At 38.3% G+C, this 16,904-nt stretch overlaps 2 protein-coding genes across 3 annotated transcripts; one reads left to right on the top strand and one right to left on the bottom strand.

Moving 5' to 3' along the window:
• Positions 1 to 5: 5 nt before the first annotated feature.
• On the bottom strand, positions 6 to 4,929 carry LOC137131800 (interferon-induced protein 44-like). The gene is made up of 8 exons (XM_067513565.1): positions 4,813 to 4,929; positions 3,431 to 3,929; positions 2,772 to 2,820; positions 2,231 to 2,426; positions 1,760 to 1,912; positions 1,486 to 1,657; positions 944 to 1,044; positions 6 to 719 (listed from the first exon to the last, which is right to left on the bottom strand). The coding sequence occupies exons 2-8, from the start codon at positions 3,900 to 3,902 to the stop codon at positions 525 to 527; spliced, it is 1,338 nt and encodes a 445-aa protein (XP_067369666.1). The 5' UTR covers positions 3,903 to 3,929; positions 4,813 to 4,929; the 3' UTR covers positions 6 to 524.
• A 4,330-nt stretch (positions 4,930 to 9,259) lies between these two features.
• Positions 9,260 to 16,667, top strand: si:ch211-197g15.9 (interferon-induced protein 44-like). 2 transcript variants are annotated; one of them, XM_067513563.1, is made up of 9 exons: positions 9,260 to 9,489; positions 11,169 to 11,693; positions 12,415 to 12,463; positions 12,898 to 13,093; positions 13,202 to 13,354; positions 13,451 to 13,622; positions 15,096 to 15,196; positions 15,427 to 15,471; positions 15,805 to 15,941. In XM_067513563.1, the coding sequence occupies exons 2-8, from the start codon at positions 11,222 to 11,224 to the stop codon at positions 15,445 to 15,447; spliced, it is 1,164 nt and encodes a 387-aa protein (XP_067369664.1). In that variant the 5' UTR covers positions 9,260 to 9,489; positions 11,169 to 11,221; the 3' UTR covers positions 15,448 to 15,471; positions 15,805 to 15,941. The 2 variants fall into 2 exon arrangements, with proteins under 2 accessions (XP_067369664.1, XP_067369663.1); XM_067513562.1 differs by lacking the exon at positions 15,427 to 15,471 and having other exon boundaries at positions 9,261 to 9,489; positions 15,805 to 16,667.
• Positions 16,668 to 16,904: the final 237 nt, after the last annotated feature.

The following is a 16,904-nucleotide window of genomic DNA, read 5'->3' as shown; positions in this document are numbered from 1 at the left end:
CCTCCTCTCAGCAAGAGCTTTTTATTGTATTTTTACAGCACTCAGAAGTACAAGCTGTAAGCTGGATTTCTTGGTTCCAAGATCGATTCATGTTATACACAATTTAATGAAAAACGATAATCAAAGAAAACAACTGTGATTACAAGTGAGATCTGATTCCAGGCTTAAATCTTTAGTTCTTTAGTACTAACGTTTGATATACTAGTTAAGAGTATGAATGTAAACTCTACTTTTATGTACTTTGAAGTTCATAAAGAACTGCATTTGTTTGTGTTTTTAACTCAATGTTCTTGCACACTCTTTAGTTTCATAGGATCAACATGCCCAATACTGCTTTTATTTTTCTTTATTAGTTTCATATTTAAAACCTAAATTCGACATATTTGCACATTTTTAAAGGCTAAACTAGTTTCTCAATCCCGATTGACTAAACACACTTTAACCAGGTCATCAGCACTTGTTAAACTTGCATTTTTACTGCACGTGGAATTTCAAAGAGATGTTTTATTACATTCTGATTTCTATTATTCTTTGGTTTGATTGCTGCTGACTCTGTCGCTGTATTCATCAAAGTAATTATCAGCAAAGCGGAGCATCTGTACGATGGCAGTGAGCAGCAGGATGTCACAGTTTAGGTCCAACTCCAACTCCTCACTGTAGTTCTTCACTGGAATGACGCATGAGACTGGCACACCGATCCGAGCACTGGCCTCCTGCATCTGCGTCACAAACACACAGCACATAAGATCCAATTTGATAATTTAAAATGTGTTAAAAATTTGAAGAGAGTAATAAATTAAAGCTAAAGAATGTACAGGAGGAAATTAATATAAAAGTAAAAAGGCAGCAATACAGGCAAACACCTAAACAGCAACATGCCTACTGCATTCAAATACTCCTTTGTAGAACAAAATCCTACAGGTGAATTTATTGGTACTCTCACCATCTCCTTGATGTAGCTACTTTTATAAATGTTCGTAACATCCTGAGCAACAAAAGGACAGGCTTCATCTACTTTTGTCATAAGGACCAGCTGGGGAATCCCTGCAAACCAAGAGAACAATTTTAGATTTACAAAGTGTATTAACTGGAATTGGCAGTATGATAAAGGTACTCGTTAGTATGTAGCTACTACGCCTCATTTCCAGTACAGTTTCTATCATTCATTTTACTGTACACTTCAAATGTAGCTATAACTGGAAAATACATATGCATACATAAACTGCAGTGCTGTTAGTCAGCCCCTGGTTAAGAGGATTACATGGTGTGTAAAGATCAAACATAGGTATTAGAATATATAGTATTATATATTTTCTAACTTTAGATTGTTGGGGGAATATAAGCTGTCATAGTGATTTTAAAATGTTTAAATGTGTTGTCTTGTAGTTGCCATTGCTTTAATTAATTAACATTTAGCTGCTTTAATGTGTGGATGCATCAACGGCACTAAATTAGTTTAACTTTAATTGGTTCAGTTTAACTGACCCATCAGGTTGACTTTTCTGCGGATGGCTTCCAGCTTCTGCTGAAGCTTTGTGGGCATGATGGAGACTTTGCAGGCATCAATGACGTAGGCCACACAGTGGATTCTGTCCTTGAGTTCTGGAGACTTAAGATAGCCTTGGGCCTCGGCATCCAGAGGAGCAGAAGGGTTGAACTGAGTTGCACAGTGCAAAGAAAAGGGAAAAGCATGCAGTAAAACCACATTGCTGCGCCAGTGAGTGTTCAGAATCCTGCTGATTATATCAGAAACCTCTACCTGATAACCATCTCTCACGTGGCCTTTGAGGATGCTGACAATATCATCCACGTCAAGCCCTGCCCCCGTGCTTTCCTCCAGCCCCATGGTATCACACAGGATGATTGGCAGAGGTTTTCCTCCTCGTCCTGCTTTCACTGAGTATGTGCGAAACTGTCAGATGACGTGTAAGAGAGTTTGTTAGGAATTTAGAAAGTGAAAACTGTTCATCTCACAAATGCTCTTTGCAGCTGCACCTTAACAGCAGGTGGCAAATGGCACTAGGTCAAACAAATCTACAGCCATGCTTGTGGCTTTATGTGGCTTTATGTGGCTGTAGTCCTTAAGGAGAGGAGGGGACCTTTACATTCCCATAACTGTACCTAGGTGTGTGATCATTAGGGCAACAGACCTGGAATTTAAAGCAAGCTTCAGTGCATTTCAGCTTGCTCGTTTACTTGTGTCTTTGTTGCTCTCCTCACAGGAACTAACCTTTGTGGTGAGGCTTGTGGAGGAGCAGCCAGCGATGGCCTGACTGGTGACGTGGCCTCTGAATATAGAGTTGATAGAATTGAAGAAACTGGACTTTCCAGCTCCAACTGGTCCAATGAGCAGCACTCGAGGCTGGGACACATTCTTGGCTATGGGACAATAGAGCTTAATAAGGTCAATCATCTCGGTCTTCTTCCTGTTAAAATAAGAGCAGGTACAGAAAATAAGCTTTGTATAATATATTGGGTGGATCTACCTAACACAACAGTAAACATGTTCAGCTAGTTCAGTTACTTCTGATCTGGGTGTCACTACATTATTTGTGCCCAGCAAACAGAAAATGATTTGATAATATTCCAACATGGTATGCAGAGCGGGTCCCATGTCATTGTGGATCTGGCCAATCTGTTTTCTATATCAGACAATTCATAATTATCGTTTTGTCAAATCTATTGTGTGGCACAGTGCAATATACTTCAACATACTATAGGATGTTACTGTAATAGCATTTTGTGATGAAATAGTGCCCAATCCATCTTACTCAGATTCCCAGACTACCGGCCTCCATGGCTTCTCAAATTCAGGAGCCGCTGTTGAAGATAAATAAGAGCTTTTACAAAAAATATTAAATAATTTCAACAAAATATAATTTAGCTATTAAATTTTACTTTGCAACGTTAATGCTTGGTGATAACATAAAATAAACATCCCTCAGATGAGCTCATATTCGAGTTTGGTTTTCAGAAAGTATTTATTTAAAAGAAAATTTAGCGCAACCTGCCCCATTGTTCATTTCAGACACTTGTGGTTCTTTTGTTTTGTAATACTGGTTATTATTTTTTAGTAGTAAAAAGAAAACCAGCGCTATCTGTTCCATAAAAATCTGTACATGTATCAGGTGTACTTGTGCTGATCGTTTCTTGGTCACGCTTGTTTCATAACTGAAACAAATCAAAATTATTTAATTCTATATATAGTACAATATGTGGCTGGCTTAAAAGAACACACTGCTTTGTGCACAGTGTAACAAAAATAAAGTGAAATCTCTACAATTCATGTTCAGTTAAAACTACAAAATGTAAATGATCTTGTGAGGAGTTTTTTCCAACTATTACGTGACTGTAACAGCTGCAGTTTGGATGAGTCTTGTGCTTTATGTAACATACACACTCATCAGTTTGGTTAATAAGAAAAAACTACCTTTCACTTGATAGACTTCACAGTCAGTCAGGTTGAGGTTGTTGCCATGCATCTCTGCAGAATCAAAGTTGTAATAATTTCCTGGCCTGCTGTAGAATACTGCTTGGCTCCCATTCATAAGAGCAAAATCTTCTCCAAAATATGGACCACTGTTACCCATCATTCTCAGTGCATATGTGGGATTGGTGACAGGATATTTAATGAGCTTTTCTCCACTGAAGGTGAAAAGAAAGGCCTGATCATCGTTCACATACTGACCAGTCTGATTAAAAGGTTGTTTGGTGTAGCCTCCAAACACATAACCAGAAGCATTATAGCCCACCGAGACAGTGGGGAAGCAGTTATCACATCGTTGGTGGAACGCTGCGCCGGTAAAACCATGGACGCTGGCTTTGTACAGCAGCTGCAGATTGACACTTCCCAGCTGGGAGCAGATTGTCTTTAGCTGGGTTCTGGTTAGCCTGGGGTCCATGCTAGATACTTCCTCTTGATGTGGTCTCTGAAAACAGTGTAATTTTAAATAAATGCTGTTTTTATATTACAGACCCCCAGGGTAAACTGGATGTTTTCAATAGGTTACAAATATCTGACACAAAAATCAACTTTTAGTAGAACATTGCTTACTACTGAGCATTATGACAGCAGCAAATATGTCATCAGCAGAAAGTCAAACCTATCCCAGCTGTCCACTTTGTTATGGTCTCAGTCTCTTAAATGCTTCTCAGTGAAGGAAACAAGACAAAATGTTTGAGTGGACTTATAGAAGCTACCTGTCTTACACACCAGTCATACCATTAACAGCCTCTAGTGGTCTTAATGTTGCAGTGGAAAGGTGTCCAGACGCACCGCAACCGGTAGCGAATGCTGACCTCATGCTGACCTCATGCTGACCTCATGCTGACCTCATGCTGACCCCTGTGCTCTACAAACTTAACACCACCAGGTGGATTTAACGTGTATTGTCAATTAATATGAATTATGGTCTCTCAAAGTCATCTGTTAGATTTCTATACACACCTGTTTAGAATTAAAGATCACATTATTATTATTATTGTGATTATCATCCTCATATTTATTAGTATTATTGGATAGATTAGTGTATATTTAGTCTTCGACAATAATCACCCTAGTGGCATATTGACAGGAAGTGCGAAGTAGAAGCCGTTAATAATATACTGGTATTTCTGTTTTGCACATCCAACTATGAGTAAAAAGGATTTAACGAAATATGCACGTATTTTATTTAAATTCTAACTTAACACTATCGAGAATATGGAATCCGATTACAGTACTTATACTAACTTGCCTGCACATCATAGCTGTTCTTAACAGTGTCATATTTAGAGTATGTTATTTATTAAAAGCGAATATTATGGTTTTACCTGAGGAACAAGCTTAGGAGTATTTAGGATTTTCGTGTTCCTGCTGCGTCTAATACTTTCAGAGTCAAGTGTTCATCCTTATCAAGACCGGAAGCAGTTCTACTACATTGTCGACTTTGAAATAAGACTAAAGAAATTCTATGAAAGATTGATAAGACTTGAATTAGTTATTAACAGCGTGACAACACTGGCAAAAACATCTAATGGCTTTTAATATAATCTGAAAATATCTATTTCGAATCAAAGTTCAAGCAATGTGAAAGCTACAGTTTGTGCTCCATGATTATTCTAACAGGCCAACAGTACTTTTATTCTGAAGGTCATTGCTGGAAGTTATAGATACATTGTAGGTTCCTACATAGGGTTGGTCGTTCTCTGTTAACTTTCGGTTTCTTGTGAAACTGAAATGGGTGGATCTAGAATTGTTTTTATTGGGATGGCAAGACTGGGGCGATGCTTAAAATATGATGATACATATTGAAAATAATTTTAAAAGCTTTTTGTTGTATATTATTTAAATATTAATCAACTAATAGTGTGTTTATAAAGTGTTCCGATTCAGAAATGTCAAATATGTAACATGTACCAGTGCCACCCTGGGAGAGACCGATATCTGATACTTAATCCTTTCATTGGTCTGGGGTAAACAGGGAAAACAAATCATAGTTGCAAAGTCAACATAGAGGGTTTTGATAATGCAAAGACGAGGCAGGAAAAAAATGGTAACAACAAAGAAATAGAAAATTAATCAAATCAAGAGGATGTTAGACCAGTAATTGTCCATCTAAGATTGGAACCACTCTACCAGGGTTGCCGCTCAATAATCCAAGGCTGCAGGGTCGCTTAGAGGTGAAGGGGATCAATGTTCTCAACTGTAACCAGGTCCACAGCATATGGATAGAGGGCCACCCTCTTTCCCACACTGCCAGCATTCAGTGCGCTGGGCCAGCCCCACCCAATGGAGTCTGGTAGGTGTGTCATTATCAATTCCACTGACAAATTTTTAAATGAGTACCAGAAACTGCTCTAATGACATTTTGAGGAAGTAGACAAGATTTGCCTTAGTTTTCATAAAATCATGCTCACATTAACAAACTACAAATGAACTACAAATGAAACAACAGCCTTTTCACTACAGGAGGTTCTTTATCTTCTGTTACAATTTAATGATGACCCCCAGATTTCTGGCAGACTTAGTCGGGACAATTACTTAAGATCCCATGTTGATGTTGATGTCGTGTTGTATTAAAGGTCTGGCTAGACTAGAAGACTAGAACCTTTATCTTCAAGAGGTTAAGTTGAAGATGTTACTTCATCAAAGCAGACATGTCAGAGAGAGGGGCAGAAATGCTTGATGAGACAGTGGAGTCAGCTGGTTGAAATTATAGGAAAAGCTATGTGTCATCAGCATATCAATGACAAGAAAAGTCAAGTGAGTGGATGATAGAACACAGGGATTTTGTATAGATGGAAAAAAAAGGGGCCAACAAGTGAGCCCTGTGGCACACAGTTAAAGTGGCTGTAAGAGTTAGAAATGTGTTCCTGCCAAGGTTTCGTCCAGATAACCAAAACTAGAGTAGAGCTATGGTGGCCCTGAGAGCTCACAGCACGGCAATTTGAGAAAAAAAAAACAGCTTTATAAATTACTGAACATGCTGTGTTGATTTTTTGCGCTCAGTTTTATAGATCCCCCTGCCTTTGTGTTCTATTTTACCATGTAATTATTATAAGATAAGGTTTGATCGACCATTCATCATTCCATTCCCCATTCATCTGATAATTTCACAGTCCACTAAAAAGAGAACAAGAGTTAAAGGAAAACATCCTTCCATATCTACAAAATATGTAATCTGAAACTTCAATTTGTGTCTTAAATTACTTAATGTGTTGTATTCTGCCTTAACTTGCCATCATGGTGTATTGCTTTGTGTTCACATTCTGCTCTGTAATGCAGCTCAAAACAAACCTCACTGTTGCTTATGGAAATCTGAAATGTATCACGTTATGAACTATGCATGCTATGAACCAGGGTTTGGTGCACGGGTACAGCTTACAGTATATTCTTATCATGGGGTGTGTGTGTGTGTGTGGGGGGGGGGGGGGGGTCATTATTGCTATCAAATCATTAGTAAATGTTGAACTTTGATACATTTTATATTTTTGTATTGATATAAATTTTTTGTGGGTTTATAACCGGTAGAAACTCCTGAGAAGAAAATGGCAAAAAAAATTGGAGACACTAAACTGAAGTCTGAGTCTTCTTCTTTTCCTCTCAGCTGTTCCCTTCCGAGTAAGATCAGTTTATTTACTGAGCCAGTAAAATAGTAAATATAAGTTGCAGTGGTCACGTACCTTTCTACTGGACTGAATGCATTTACCTAAGGCAGAGTTAGACCCGTTTTGGCCTCAGATTTGGCAGTGAAGATGAAATGTTCCAGAAATATGAAACACCAAGAATGTAATGATATTCAGTGACTCAGTCTCTGTTGTGGTAACTCATCAACAGTTGGAGCTTCACTGCTAAAAGTTAGATGTGGTCAGTAATGATTATGCAGCACAGTCAGTTAAAACTAATTTGTGCATGTACTGAACTCCTAATTCACTCATTTGTCAAGCTTAGTTGGAAATCTATGGAAACATAGATATGTTTTACTCAGTATTAGTTGTATTCCAATAAAATGAGTAAACTACACTTAAATACAAATCATTAAAAATTAAATCCCATTACTATTATTGGATAATAAAGTAGCTCTTTTCCTCCTACAAATGCAAATAAAGTAATTAGAAGAAATAAAAGTTTTTACTAGGCTTGCACTGGCTTCCAGTGAAATCAAAAAACTGAGGCCTCCCTAAAATATACAATTGTTTTAATGGTATGGCAAATAAAAATATGGCAAATTTTAGCAAATCTATATATATTATAGCAAATCTGTATTTGCTATATCTCCAATCTCCACACGCAGCTCTGGGTAGGAGTTGTATGTGCAGGGTGGCTCCAACACTAATCCACACGTGTGTGCAGTTGGTCGACGAGCTAGTCCCTCCAACTTTAGTAACACAGATGATATGTGACCCTGTCACAAATCTCAGCATTCTTCTAAGGCCCACTTCATCCAATCCATGTATTTCTTGCTGTAGAAATCTGAAGCCTTGGTTCTCAGCTAGGGTCCCTGGACTTGCCTCAGTCATTTTCAGGACTTTCGTAGAAGTTGGTTTTGTCTCATTGCACGTGGGCTGTATTTTTGCTGTTGTGGTTAATGTGGTCGTCAGGGACTGGGCTGCAACTGCTGACCTTTTATGAAGAGCATACTTTGGTTGTTGAATTATTTGTTTGTGTGCCACTTGAATGAGGAAAACTTTATAAGTATCTCGCAGTCGAGCTGGTTTTTACTCCCAGTCGATCCAGCATATCTAATAACTAATCCTGGCCATCACTGTCAAGGTCTTGTTATAAAGCAGTGTTTATGAGGCCCCTCTGAAACTAGCTCATAGTTTGCACCATGTTCAATTTGACCTGCTTTGACAGGACTGGGTGTGGAAGACTAATGTCTTCTGTGGGAGCAAAGACTAGAAAAGGCTCAACCTGATGGGTTGCATAAAGTAGCTTATAGTCTGCATTACCACTGGTATGGACAGTGCGTTTACCAAATGTCCACACCATACACATCGTATAGATAGGTCCTATTCAGGGTTTCATGTGTCCCCCTCTAAACACGCCGGGCAGCCTACCACTCTTTAGCAATGTTCCGCTTGTTACATCCAGCAGCTCAGTTCCACATTCCTCTCAGTTTAACAAAACAAGATTATAAAACGAAAAATAGCAATAACCACATTAATTCCCCTGTTAACCATTTTGCTTTGTCCTTAAGCCAATCTTTAGTGAGACCAGTTTAGTTTAGACCAGTTCAGCCAACAAAAACACATGCAGGTCAGAAACAACCTTCAGCCACTGAGCTAAACAATATGTGCAGTCAGTTTGTAGGCTGCTAAGCTAAACATGGTCTTTCTGTAACGGCGGCTAGTCAAACGGATTTCATATTACGAGATCCGTTTCTCATATTACAAGATATGGACATCATAATTGAGAGATGGGGCCTGTAATTTATTTCCTCTGCTGATTGCAATGTGTCACCATAGGGCAGAGGGGTCATAATGTTAAGAATTTGGCCTTTAATTATTTGAATTGGTTGCTGCGATTCTGTATTCAGTTGATTTGAAGGTTTGATTAAAATGTCAAACAATACTGTTTATTTTTTGTAACAAACAAAATGTATAAAAATAAGGTTTTTATTTAAACACTGAATAAACAAATTGCTTACCATTCATAATTGCTTAATTAGGCTAAAATATAAGGCTCCCAGTGATGCTAAATTAAGAACCATTTGGGAGCCATAAGAGCCGCCTCTTTAAGGGAACCGAGCCAAAATAGCAGAATCTTTGACAGGAGCCGGACCTCCGGCTTGTAACAGTTATAACACGCTCGTTGTAACCGACTTGTGACTTGAGAACAACCTAGACTTCTCCTCACGTTGGGATCGTACCATTGCTCTCGCGGGCGGAATAGGAGGGGGGCGAGGGGTCCACTCCTTTGAGCCAACTAGAAGCAGGAAGTCATCCCGTTTCCCGCAGAGCGAAGGAGCGCTACTGTCCCTGCGGTGTTTCGACTGCGTGGTCAAGGTAAAATATGCTGTGCGAGCGTAACACGACACATCACTTTAGGAATTTTCTAGAATGTGGTGTTAGTGGCTAATGGTGGTAGTCTGTGCTTAGACGGATGCACTGCAAAAGTCAGAATTCATTGTACTGCGCATTTTGTTTTTTACAAAAACCTACGAATGTAAGATTTCTTCCTCTGTCTGACTCTGTGCTGTCAGGTAGAGGCTCCCCGGTCCTTTTTGTATTCTTTTGTCACGCTATTTTTGCACTTTTTCATTTTTTAGACTAGCAACTTTAGTTTTGAGCCATTTTGTACTAGAAGGCAATGTTCAACTGTGAGTTTTCACACTGAACCAAGTACAAAGTCGTGTGATACAGCTGGTTGTCACGCTTTGGTGCTTTACCATTTTATTTGTTGAGTTTTTGTTTTCTGTTCCCTAAAACAAACAAACAAACAAAAACCTAAAACACATTGCTGAGTCACGGGCTGGTTCTTCTTCAACATTCCAAAAAACGTTTAACTTTCGTTTTCCCTAAAAAAACTGAAATTATGGAAACGCCGACAATCGGATCACTTTAGCCTGTTGTCTTTCGTTTTCACTTGAGCACAATCAGGCACTTAAAGCATCGTAATTTGCTGTTTAAAAATGCTAAAATGGAGACTAAATCTAGGGGTTTCAGCATCGTGCACTGTTCTTGCTGGACACTGCTTTCTCCTCTTATAAAGTCGTAACTTATTAACACAGTTTTACCGTGTGTTACTTCAAAAGTCACCCACAGACTTTAGGTATTTGTAACTTGCCTTGTAGCTCACTTTTGATAAAAGCGTCTGATAAATGACTAAATGTAAATGTAACTGAGTACATGTAGACGTCAGACTTGCACAAGTGCGGGACAACAACTTAATCTACAAATACATTTTTGAGACAAACGTCACTGAAAAATTTTTTTAAGGCAAAATTATACTGAACAGAATAAATTGTTGGATGCTTTAAGGCTTTATATAGAAATTCGCCAGTGACAGAAGTCAGTTGCAAGTTGCCTTTTATGTAACAAATATGATATTAAATGCTCTAGATTTGAAGTGTTTTAAAATGATTGGACTTGGTCCAGATCAATAATTAATCTGGTCTAACGATTTAAAACGGACCAAACCAAAAGATCACTGATCACTGATTGATTAAATCCATTTAGTTCATTTAACACGATTTTCCTTCAAAAATTTCCAAAATGAAACTGAGGTGTTGTCTTAGATCTTGCTGTGGGGTTCTTTTTTTCGTATATGTCAACCAAGCTAGTTTTTTTTTTTGTTTGTTTGTCCTTTTGGCTTATTCCATGAGTTCAGGGTCACCACAGCGAATCATTGTCCGCATGTTGATTTGGCACAGTTTTTACGCCGGATGCCCTTCCTGACGCAACCATCCCCAATTTCTACCGGGCTTGGACCGGCACTGCACAGCTGGGGATGGGAATGGGCTTTTGGGGGGGTTCAGTGTCTTGCCCAGAGACACTTCGACATATAGCCGCAATCGGGGATTGAATCACCGACCCGAATGCCTTACCAACAGAGCTACAGTCGCCCCCGTGTGCCAAGCTAGTAATAATCATTGATTAGGGTGGACCAACTGATTTTGTTGTCCTTAACCTTAATAAATCTAGTTTCCCAGCATTTTAATGCATTTATGTTTCTTTGTATGTAGAAACCAACGTGAATAACCATCAAAGGTCATTCAGCATCACCAGACTGTTCACAATGGACCCCAGGCTAACCAGAAGCCAGCAGATAACTATCTGCTCCCAGCTGGGAAATGTAAAACTGAAGCTGCTGTACAAAGCCAGCGTCCATGGTTTTACCGGCGCAGCGTTCCACCAACAATGTGATAACTGCTTCCCCACCGTCTCAGTGGGCTATAATGCTCCTGGTTATGTGTTTGGAGGCTACACCCAACAACCTTTTAATCAGTCTGGTCAGTTTGTGCATGATGTCAAGGCCTTTCTCTTCACCTTCAGTGGAGAAAAGCTTATCAAATATCCCGTCACCAATGCTGGAAATGCAGTGAAAATGGTGAACAACTCTGGCCCATATTTTGGAGAATCGTTGGTTCTTGTCAATGGAAGCCAAGCTATAGTATACAGCAACCCAGGAAATCATTACACCTTTAATGCTGCAGAAATGCATGGCAACAACCTGAACCTGACTGAGTGTGAGGTCTATCAAGTGGAAGGTAAGTTCGCTGAATTTTGAGTTTTGTAGTGGCAAATCTATAAATTGACCAACCTCATTTATAGTTTTTGTACATACTAAGAAAAATATAAACAAAATAAACTTTAAACAATTACATTGGTACAATTAACCTAAAATGCATGTCTGTCGATTGTGGAAACAGGAGTGCCCAAAGGAAACACACATGAACACAGGGAGAACATGTAAACTCCACACAGAAAGGCCACAGCCAGCCAGAGATTCAAACCAGGCAGCAGCGTTAACTACTCCACCATCACGCTTCTCATAATAAGGCCCCAATTCAATTCTTTATTAGTTAATAAATAACATCATTACAAACTACATGGTTTCTATATATTTTATTTAAAATGAATGAGTTGGCCAAAACTTTAGAACAGCCTCTAATGCACTCAACTCCACCACCCACTTCGACCTCAATAATAAACCAGTTTCAACTTGAAAAATGAGAAATTGTAGGCATGTATTTAATCTCAGATGATCAAAATGGATATGTTTGCACAAACCATGGAGTCGTTTTGATAGAAGACAATGTATCTCATGAGTCAAACAAAGTTACAATATTGCAGTACATAATCTGTCTGGAAGACTTTTCTTTTAATGATATTACTGAATGTTTTGTTAATGTTACTGTACACCTGTCAAAAATTATACTTTGGAAATATTCTTATTGTTTTCTTAAAGCTGTTTTTGCACTTCAACAGCAAGACCAGAATTTGAGAAGCCATGGAGGACTCTGGTCTGGGAACCTGAGTAAGCTGCACAAAGCCCGTAACCTGAAAATAATAATATTACTTTTGTTTGCTATACTGTACTACTGACCATACTATAATATACTTTATACAAGATGATGGCATCGTGAAAAATAGCAGTGTGTTAAAGTAATGATAGTAAGTAAGTAAAGTAATAATATTAATTAAGTATTAATGTGTTACACTTTTCATGACATGAACTCCTGTTTTGGATTTTGAGTGACTGTGCAAAAATAATGTGGTGCAGGTGTTTGCCGTGCTTACGATCTATACTATTTTAACTGTACAATTCTTGAGAAATTGTCATAAATACACCTTTAAACTGTGATTACTTTCAGTGACTATCTCAGCATTATACCAAACTTAAAAACAAGTAAACAACCTTTTCACTACAGTAGATGAAAAAATGTTCTTCATCGTCTCATGGTTTTACAGGAAACGGAAAGAGATGATGGATAGTATTAAGAACTACAAACCAGCGACTGGCTCTGTGTCCCAGGCTCGGATACTACTCATTGGACCTGTTGGGGCTGGAAAGTCCAGCTTCTTTAACTCTGTCAACTCTGTATTCAAAGGTCACGTCACTAGTCAGGCTATTGCTGGAAGCTCTACCCAAAGTCTCACAACACAGGTTAGTTTCTGCTTCTAATAGTTTCCATTAGCAGTGAGTGATTTCATAGTTAAATTCTGCCCTTTTAACATTTTTTTGTCTGTTACTTCATCATGATGTATTCAACAGTTTCGCACTTACTCTTTGAAAGATGGACGAGAAGGGAAACCTCTGCCCATCGTGTTGTGTGATACCATGGGGCTGGAGGAAAGCACAGGGTCAGGGCTTGATATAGAGGACATCAGCAGCATCCTTAAAGGTCATGTCCCTAATGGTTATCAGGTACATAGTTTTGTTACATTAAGTGAGACGTATAAGCCATTGATTTAGTTGTTAACCCAAATGGTTTTTCTCTTTTTCTCGAACTATATGGCCCAGTTCAATGCCAGTGCTGCTTTCCATGCCGAGACCCCTGGATATCGAATGTCTCCACAGATTAAGGACAAGATCCATTGTGTGACCTATGTCCTTGATGCAGGCAAGATCCCAATAATGCCTGTAAAGCTGCTGGAGAAGTTGAATGCTATCCGTAAAAAGGTCAACTTACTGGGTTAGTAAAAACAAGCCCCACATAGTTTATGTGATTTCTTTCTGATCCCGTCACTGATTCTTGACTTATAAACAACAAGGAAGACCAGGGGCACCACAGGGCTTATGTAGGACCTAATTTCCTGTTCACCTTTAATTTTAAATCTTTAAATTGATTATATCTATTTTTACATGCGCACTTTTCATGTATGTTTCAGTGAGTGGGATAACACAATTCAGAAAATTAAGCTTTTAATCAAATTATGTATATTATACAGGTGATTTAACATTAGATTAGTGGACTTGCTATTGTGATGCCAGTAAGAATTAACACTTAATTTGTCAGACTTTTGCTCTAGTTGTCTATCCCTCTCTCTCTTTTTATTCTATCTCAGTCTTACGTCATTAGCACGTAGGCAATGGGAAGCATGCTGATCTAATCCAATTCTCAAGTTGGTTTGAAGAACCTACTAACTTAATAACCTAATCTAGGATTGAAACACGTTCCTTAAAAACGTTTCGCTACTTATCCAAGCAGCTTCTTCACTCTGATTAAAGTGGTTAGGGAACCCAGTTATATCCTCCAGAGTAGGCCTTTGGCCCACCCTGGCTCCTAGTTTGTGTTGCCGGGGGGGGTGGGAATCAAACTGTAGGTACTGGTCTGTGGGTTTCTTGTAGATTTCTTTTTCTAGGTTGCCATAAGTCCCAAGGTTCACTGCGCTTTCCATGAAGGCCAGTCTTTTATTATTGGTGTCCTCCCTGGTGAACTCAGTTCTGGTGTCAACTGCATTTATGTGGTCTGTGGTTCCTGCATCTTAATCTTTACCCAGTTCTCATCTATGATTCAATCTTTGGATAACAGACCTGGATGACTTAGAATCTTCACCGACTTAGAATGTATTGTAAATCAAGATGCTGGCTTTTGCATCTGATTTGCACCTAATCTCTTTTTCATCTTGAAGGGGCCACCAATCTGATGTGTTTACAAATGAGAATCTTCTGATTGGAAAAGATTAACAAATATTATACAGACAGATTAGTCAATTCTTGGTCCACCAAAAAGTAAGACAGTACCTGGGGTTTGGATAAATAAATAAATCTGAATGGGAAAAGCTGACAAAAGTTTCAAATCAAAACAAAAGTTGATAGAAAATAAAATGAATTCACGGTTGTGGTGAGAAATGACCATTTGTAGCAAATCTTCTCTTAAAACAAAACTCCCATTTAATTAAAACTTAATAAGAGTAGTGTTTTGCTTAAGCGCATTCAAGTTAAGTTGTGTTTGAGTATTGTGCATACATTAAAATAATATACTGTCTTAAAGGTCATTTGTATAAAACAAAAACAAAGATCACAAATTTATTCTTAGTTTTAGCTAAAAGATAAAATCCAAGTTCAAGACATCTCTATTGTACAGAATTGTATTTAATATTTTGATAACCTGATACCTTAAAATTTACAGCATTTTGTAAATGTTCTGTTCTGCTGCTCTCAGGGATTCCTCAACTGGTCTTACTCACCAAAACAGACGAAGCCTGTCCTTTGGTGAAAGAGGATGTGAGAAACGTTTATAAAAGTGAATACATTAAGGAAATGGTGAGGATTTTTGGACTTCCCACAAACTTCTATAGTGTTTTGATTTAGTTGTTTTTGCCTAAATGGAACAATATAACCAAAGTCTGTCAAAATGTCCCTCTGTTCTAATTTGAATACATCCCAAGCTACATGACTGGTGAACTTCAGAAGATATATTTAATTTTACATATCTATAATTATATAATTTGAAAAACTTTATTCTCCTTTCCACTATGTCATCACGTGGGAAGTCTAACCTTAAACAAGCTTAAATTCCTGATAAGGTGTTCTGTTGGGTATGTGGAATCATATTAAAATCCCAGTTAATACTTGTACCTTAACTGTCAGACTTGAGCATACCAATACTTGAGTGAGATAGCAAGTTATCAAACCAATATTTTCATTATTTGTCATGACTTTTATTTTGTTTGTAATAGGTAGTGTGATAATTCATAGAAACACAGAGGTCTCTTAGTGTTGAAATCAAATTAGCCAATGCCCTGATTGATTGAGTATATCAAGTTCAAAACAATATTTAGCATAGATTTTAATAAATTCAGAATAATTCCTGCTGGTCTTTAGAATATAATAACATAATTATGTTATGTTTGACTGTTTTTGTAATACAGATGCAAGAGGCTAGCAATCGGCTTGGTACGCCATTGTTCTGTGTTATTCCGGTGAGGAACTACATTGAGGAGTTTGAGTTGGACCTAAACTGTGACATCCTGCTGCTCAGTACAATCATCCAGATGCTTCGTCTTGCTGATGATTACTTTGACAACATCAGTAACTTAATGAGTACCATGGAGATTGGAAAGAAGGTTGTGGTTGTGCAGTAGGTACAGAGAATGTGAGGCTGACATTATGCTGTGCTTAATTTTTGTCTTTGTGTCCCTTGTTTTAAGGATCCCCCTCCCTCTTTGTTGATGAATTGGAGTATGTGTTTGGACTTTGTCGTGATTCTGAAAAGAACCACGGGTCACTAGTAGTGCCACCTTACCTTTACTCCAGCTCATCAAATGTAAACATTTTAGCTAAGCAGAGGTATGGGGTAACCCACAGTACATCAACACCATCATAGCAGGCTGAGCCTCTCAAGATGGCACCCCATCCCCACACAGTTACATGAACTGACACCAATTATCTGTAGTAATCTGAGGAACTGTAATGAGATGTCCCCCAAAATTATTCATCCATTCTGGATGGATCACTGGATCACTGTCGTAACTGTTTTGGCAGCCCAGAACTCTAAGAAACCTGGTACACATCCTCCACCAAGTTTTCCCATGGACTTGTTATGCCATGTAATTTGTCTTGGGGATGTCTATTAAGTCGAGTCCCTTGCTTTAGAATCTCACAGAGCTTTTCATTCTGTAGTCAAGTTTGACAAGCTAATGCATGGTTTTATCATGAGTACACTAAGTTGTATTTTGCCATGTAACTCTTTTGAAGATAAGGTTTGATTAACAATAAATTAAATTGTTGCGTTCTTTGTGTTACTGTTTGGTAACACTCTACAGTTTCGGGCCTCAGGATTCTGTGTACACAGAGGACTTACATACAACACTATCATTCATCTGATAAAGTTTCAAAATGTGCCTTCTTTACTATCAAGCATCATTGTCACTTCATTTATAGACATCTAACACCCAGTTTAGAGGCCCATCTGTTGTGTGCACACAATAATAAACCTTGCCTTTTAAAAATGCAATTTCAATAAGTCTGC

The sequence above is a fragment of the Channa argus genome, chromosome 8, assembly GCF_033026475.1.
Source record: "Channa argus isolate prfri chromosome 8, Channa argus male v1.0, whole genome shotgun sequence".
In the NCBI taxonomy this organism is placed as follows: Eukaryota; Metazoa; Chordata; class Actinopteri; order Anabantiformes; family Channidae; genus Channa; species Channa argus.
This window is presented reverse-complemented; position numbering and strand designations above follow the sequence as displayed.

Excerpts from the sequence above, each read along its gene's own strand:
- si:ch211-197g15.9 (XM_067513562.1), top strand. The coding sequence starts at position 11,222 with ATGGACCCCAGGCTAACCAGAAGCCAGCAGATAACTATCTGCTCCCAG. Across the intron at positions 13,355-13,450 it reads ATGTCCCTAATGGTTATCAG|TTCAATGCCAGTGCTGCTTT; the intron begins GTACATAGTTTT and ends TATATGGCCCAG. Across the intron at positions 13,623-15,095 it reads TAAAAAGGTCAACTTACTGG|GGATTCCTCAACTGGTCTTA; the intron begins GTTAGTAAAAAC and ends TGCTGCTCTCAG.
- LOC137131800 (XM_067513565.1), bottom strand. The coding sequence starts at position 3,902 with ATGGACCCCAGGCTAACCAGAACCCAGCTAAAGACAATCTGCTCCCAG. Across the intron at positions 2,427-2,771 it reads CCGGTAGTCTGGGAATCTGA|GAAGAAGACCGAGATGATTG; the intron begins GTAAGATGGATT and ends TTATTTTAACAG. Across the intron at positions 1,913-2,230 it reads CCACAAGCCTCACCACAAAG|TTTCGCACATACTCAGTGAA; the intron begins GTTAGTTCCTGT and ends GTCATCTGACAG.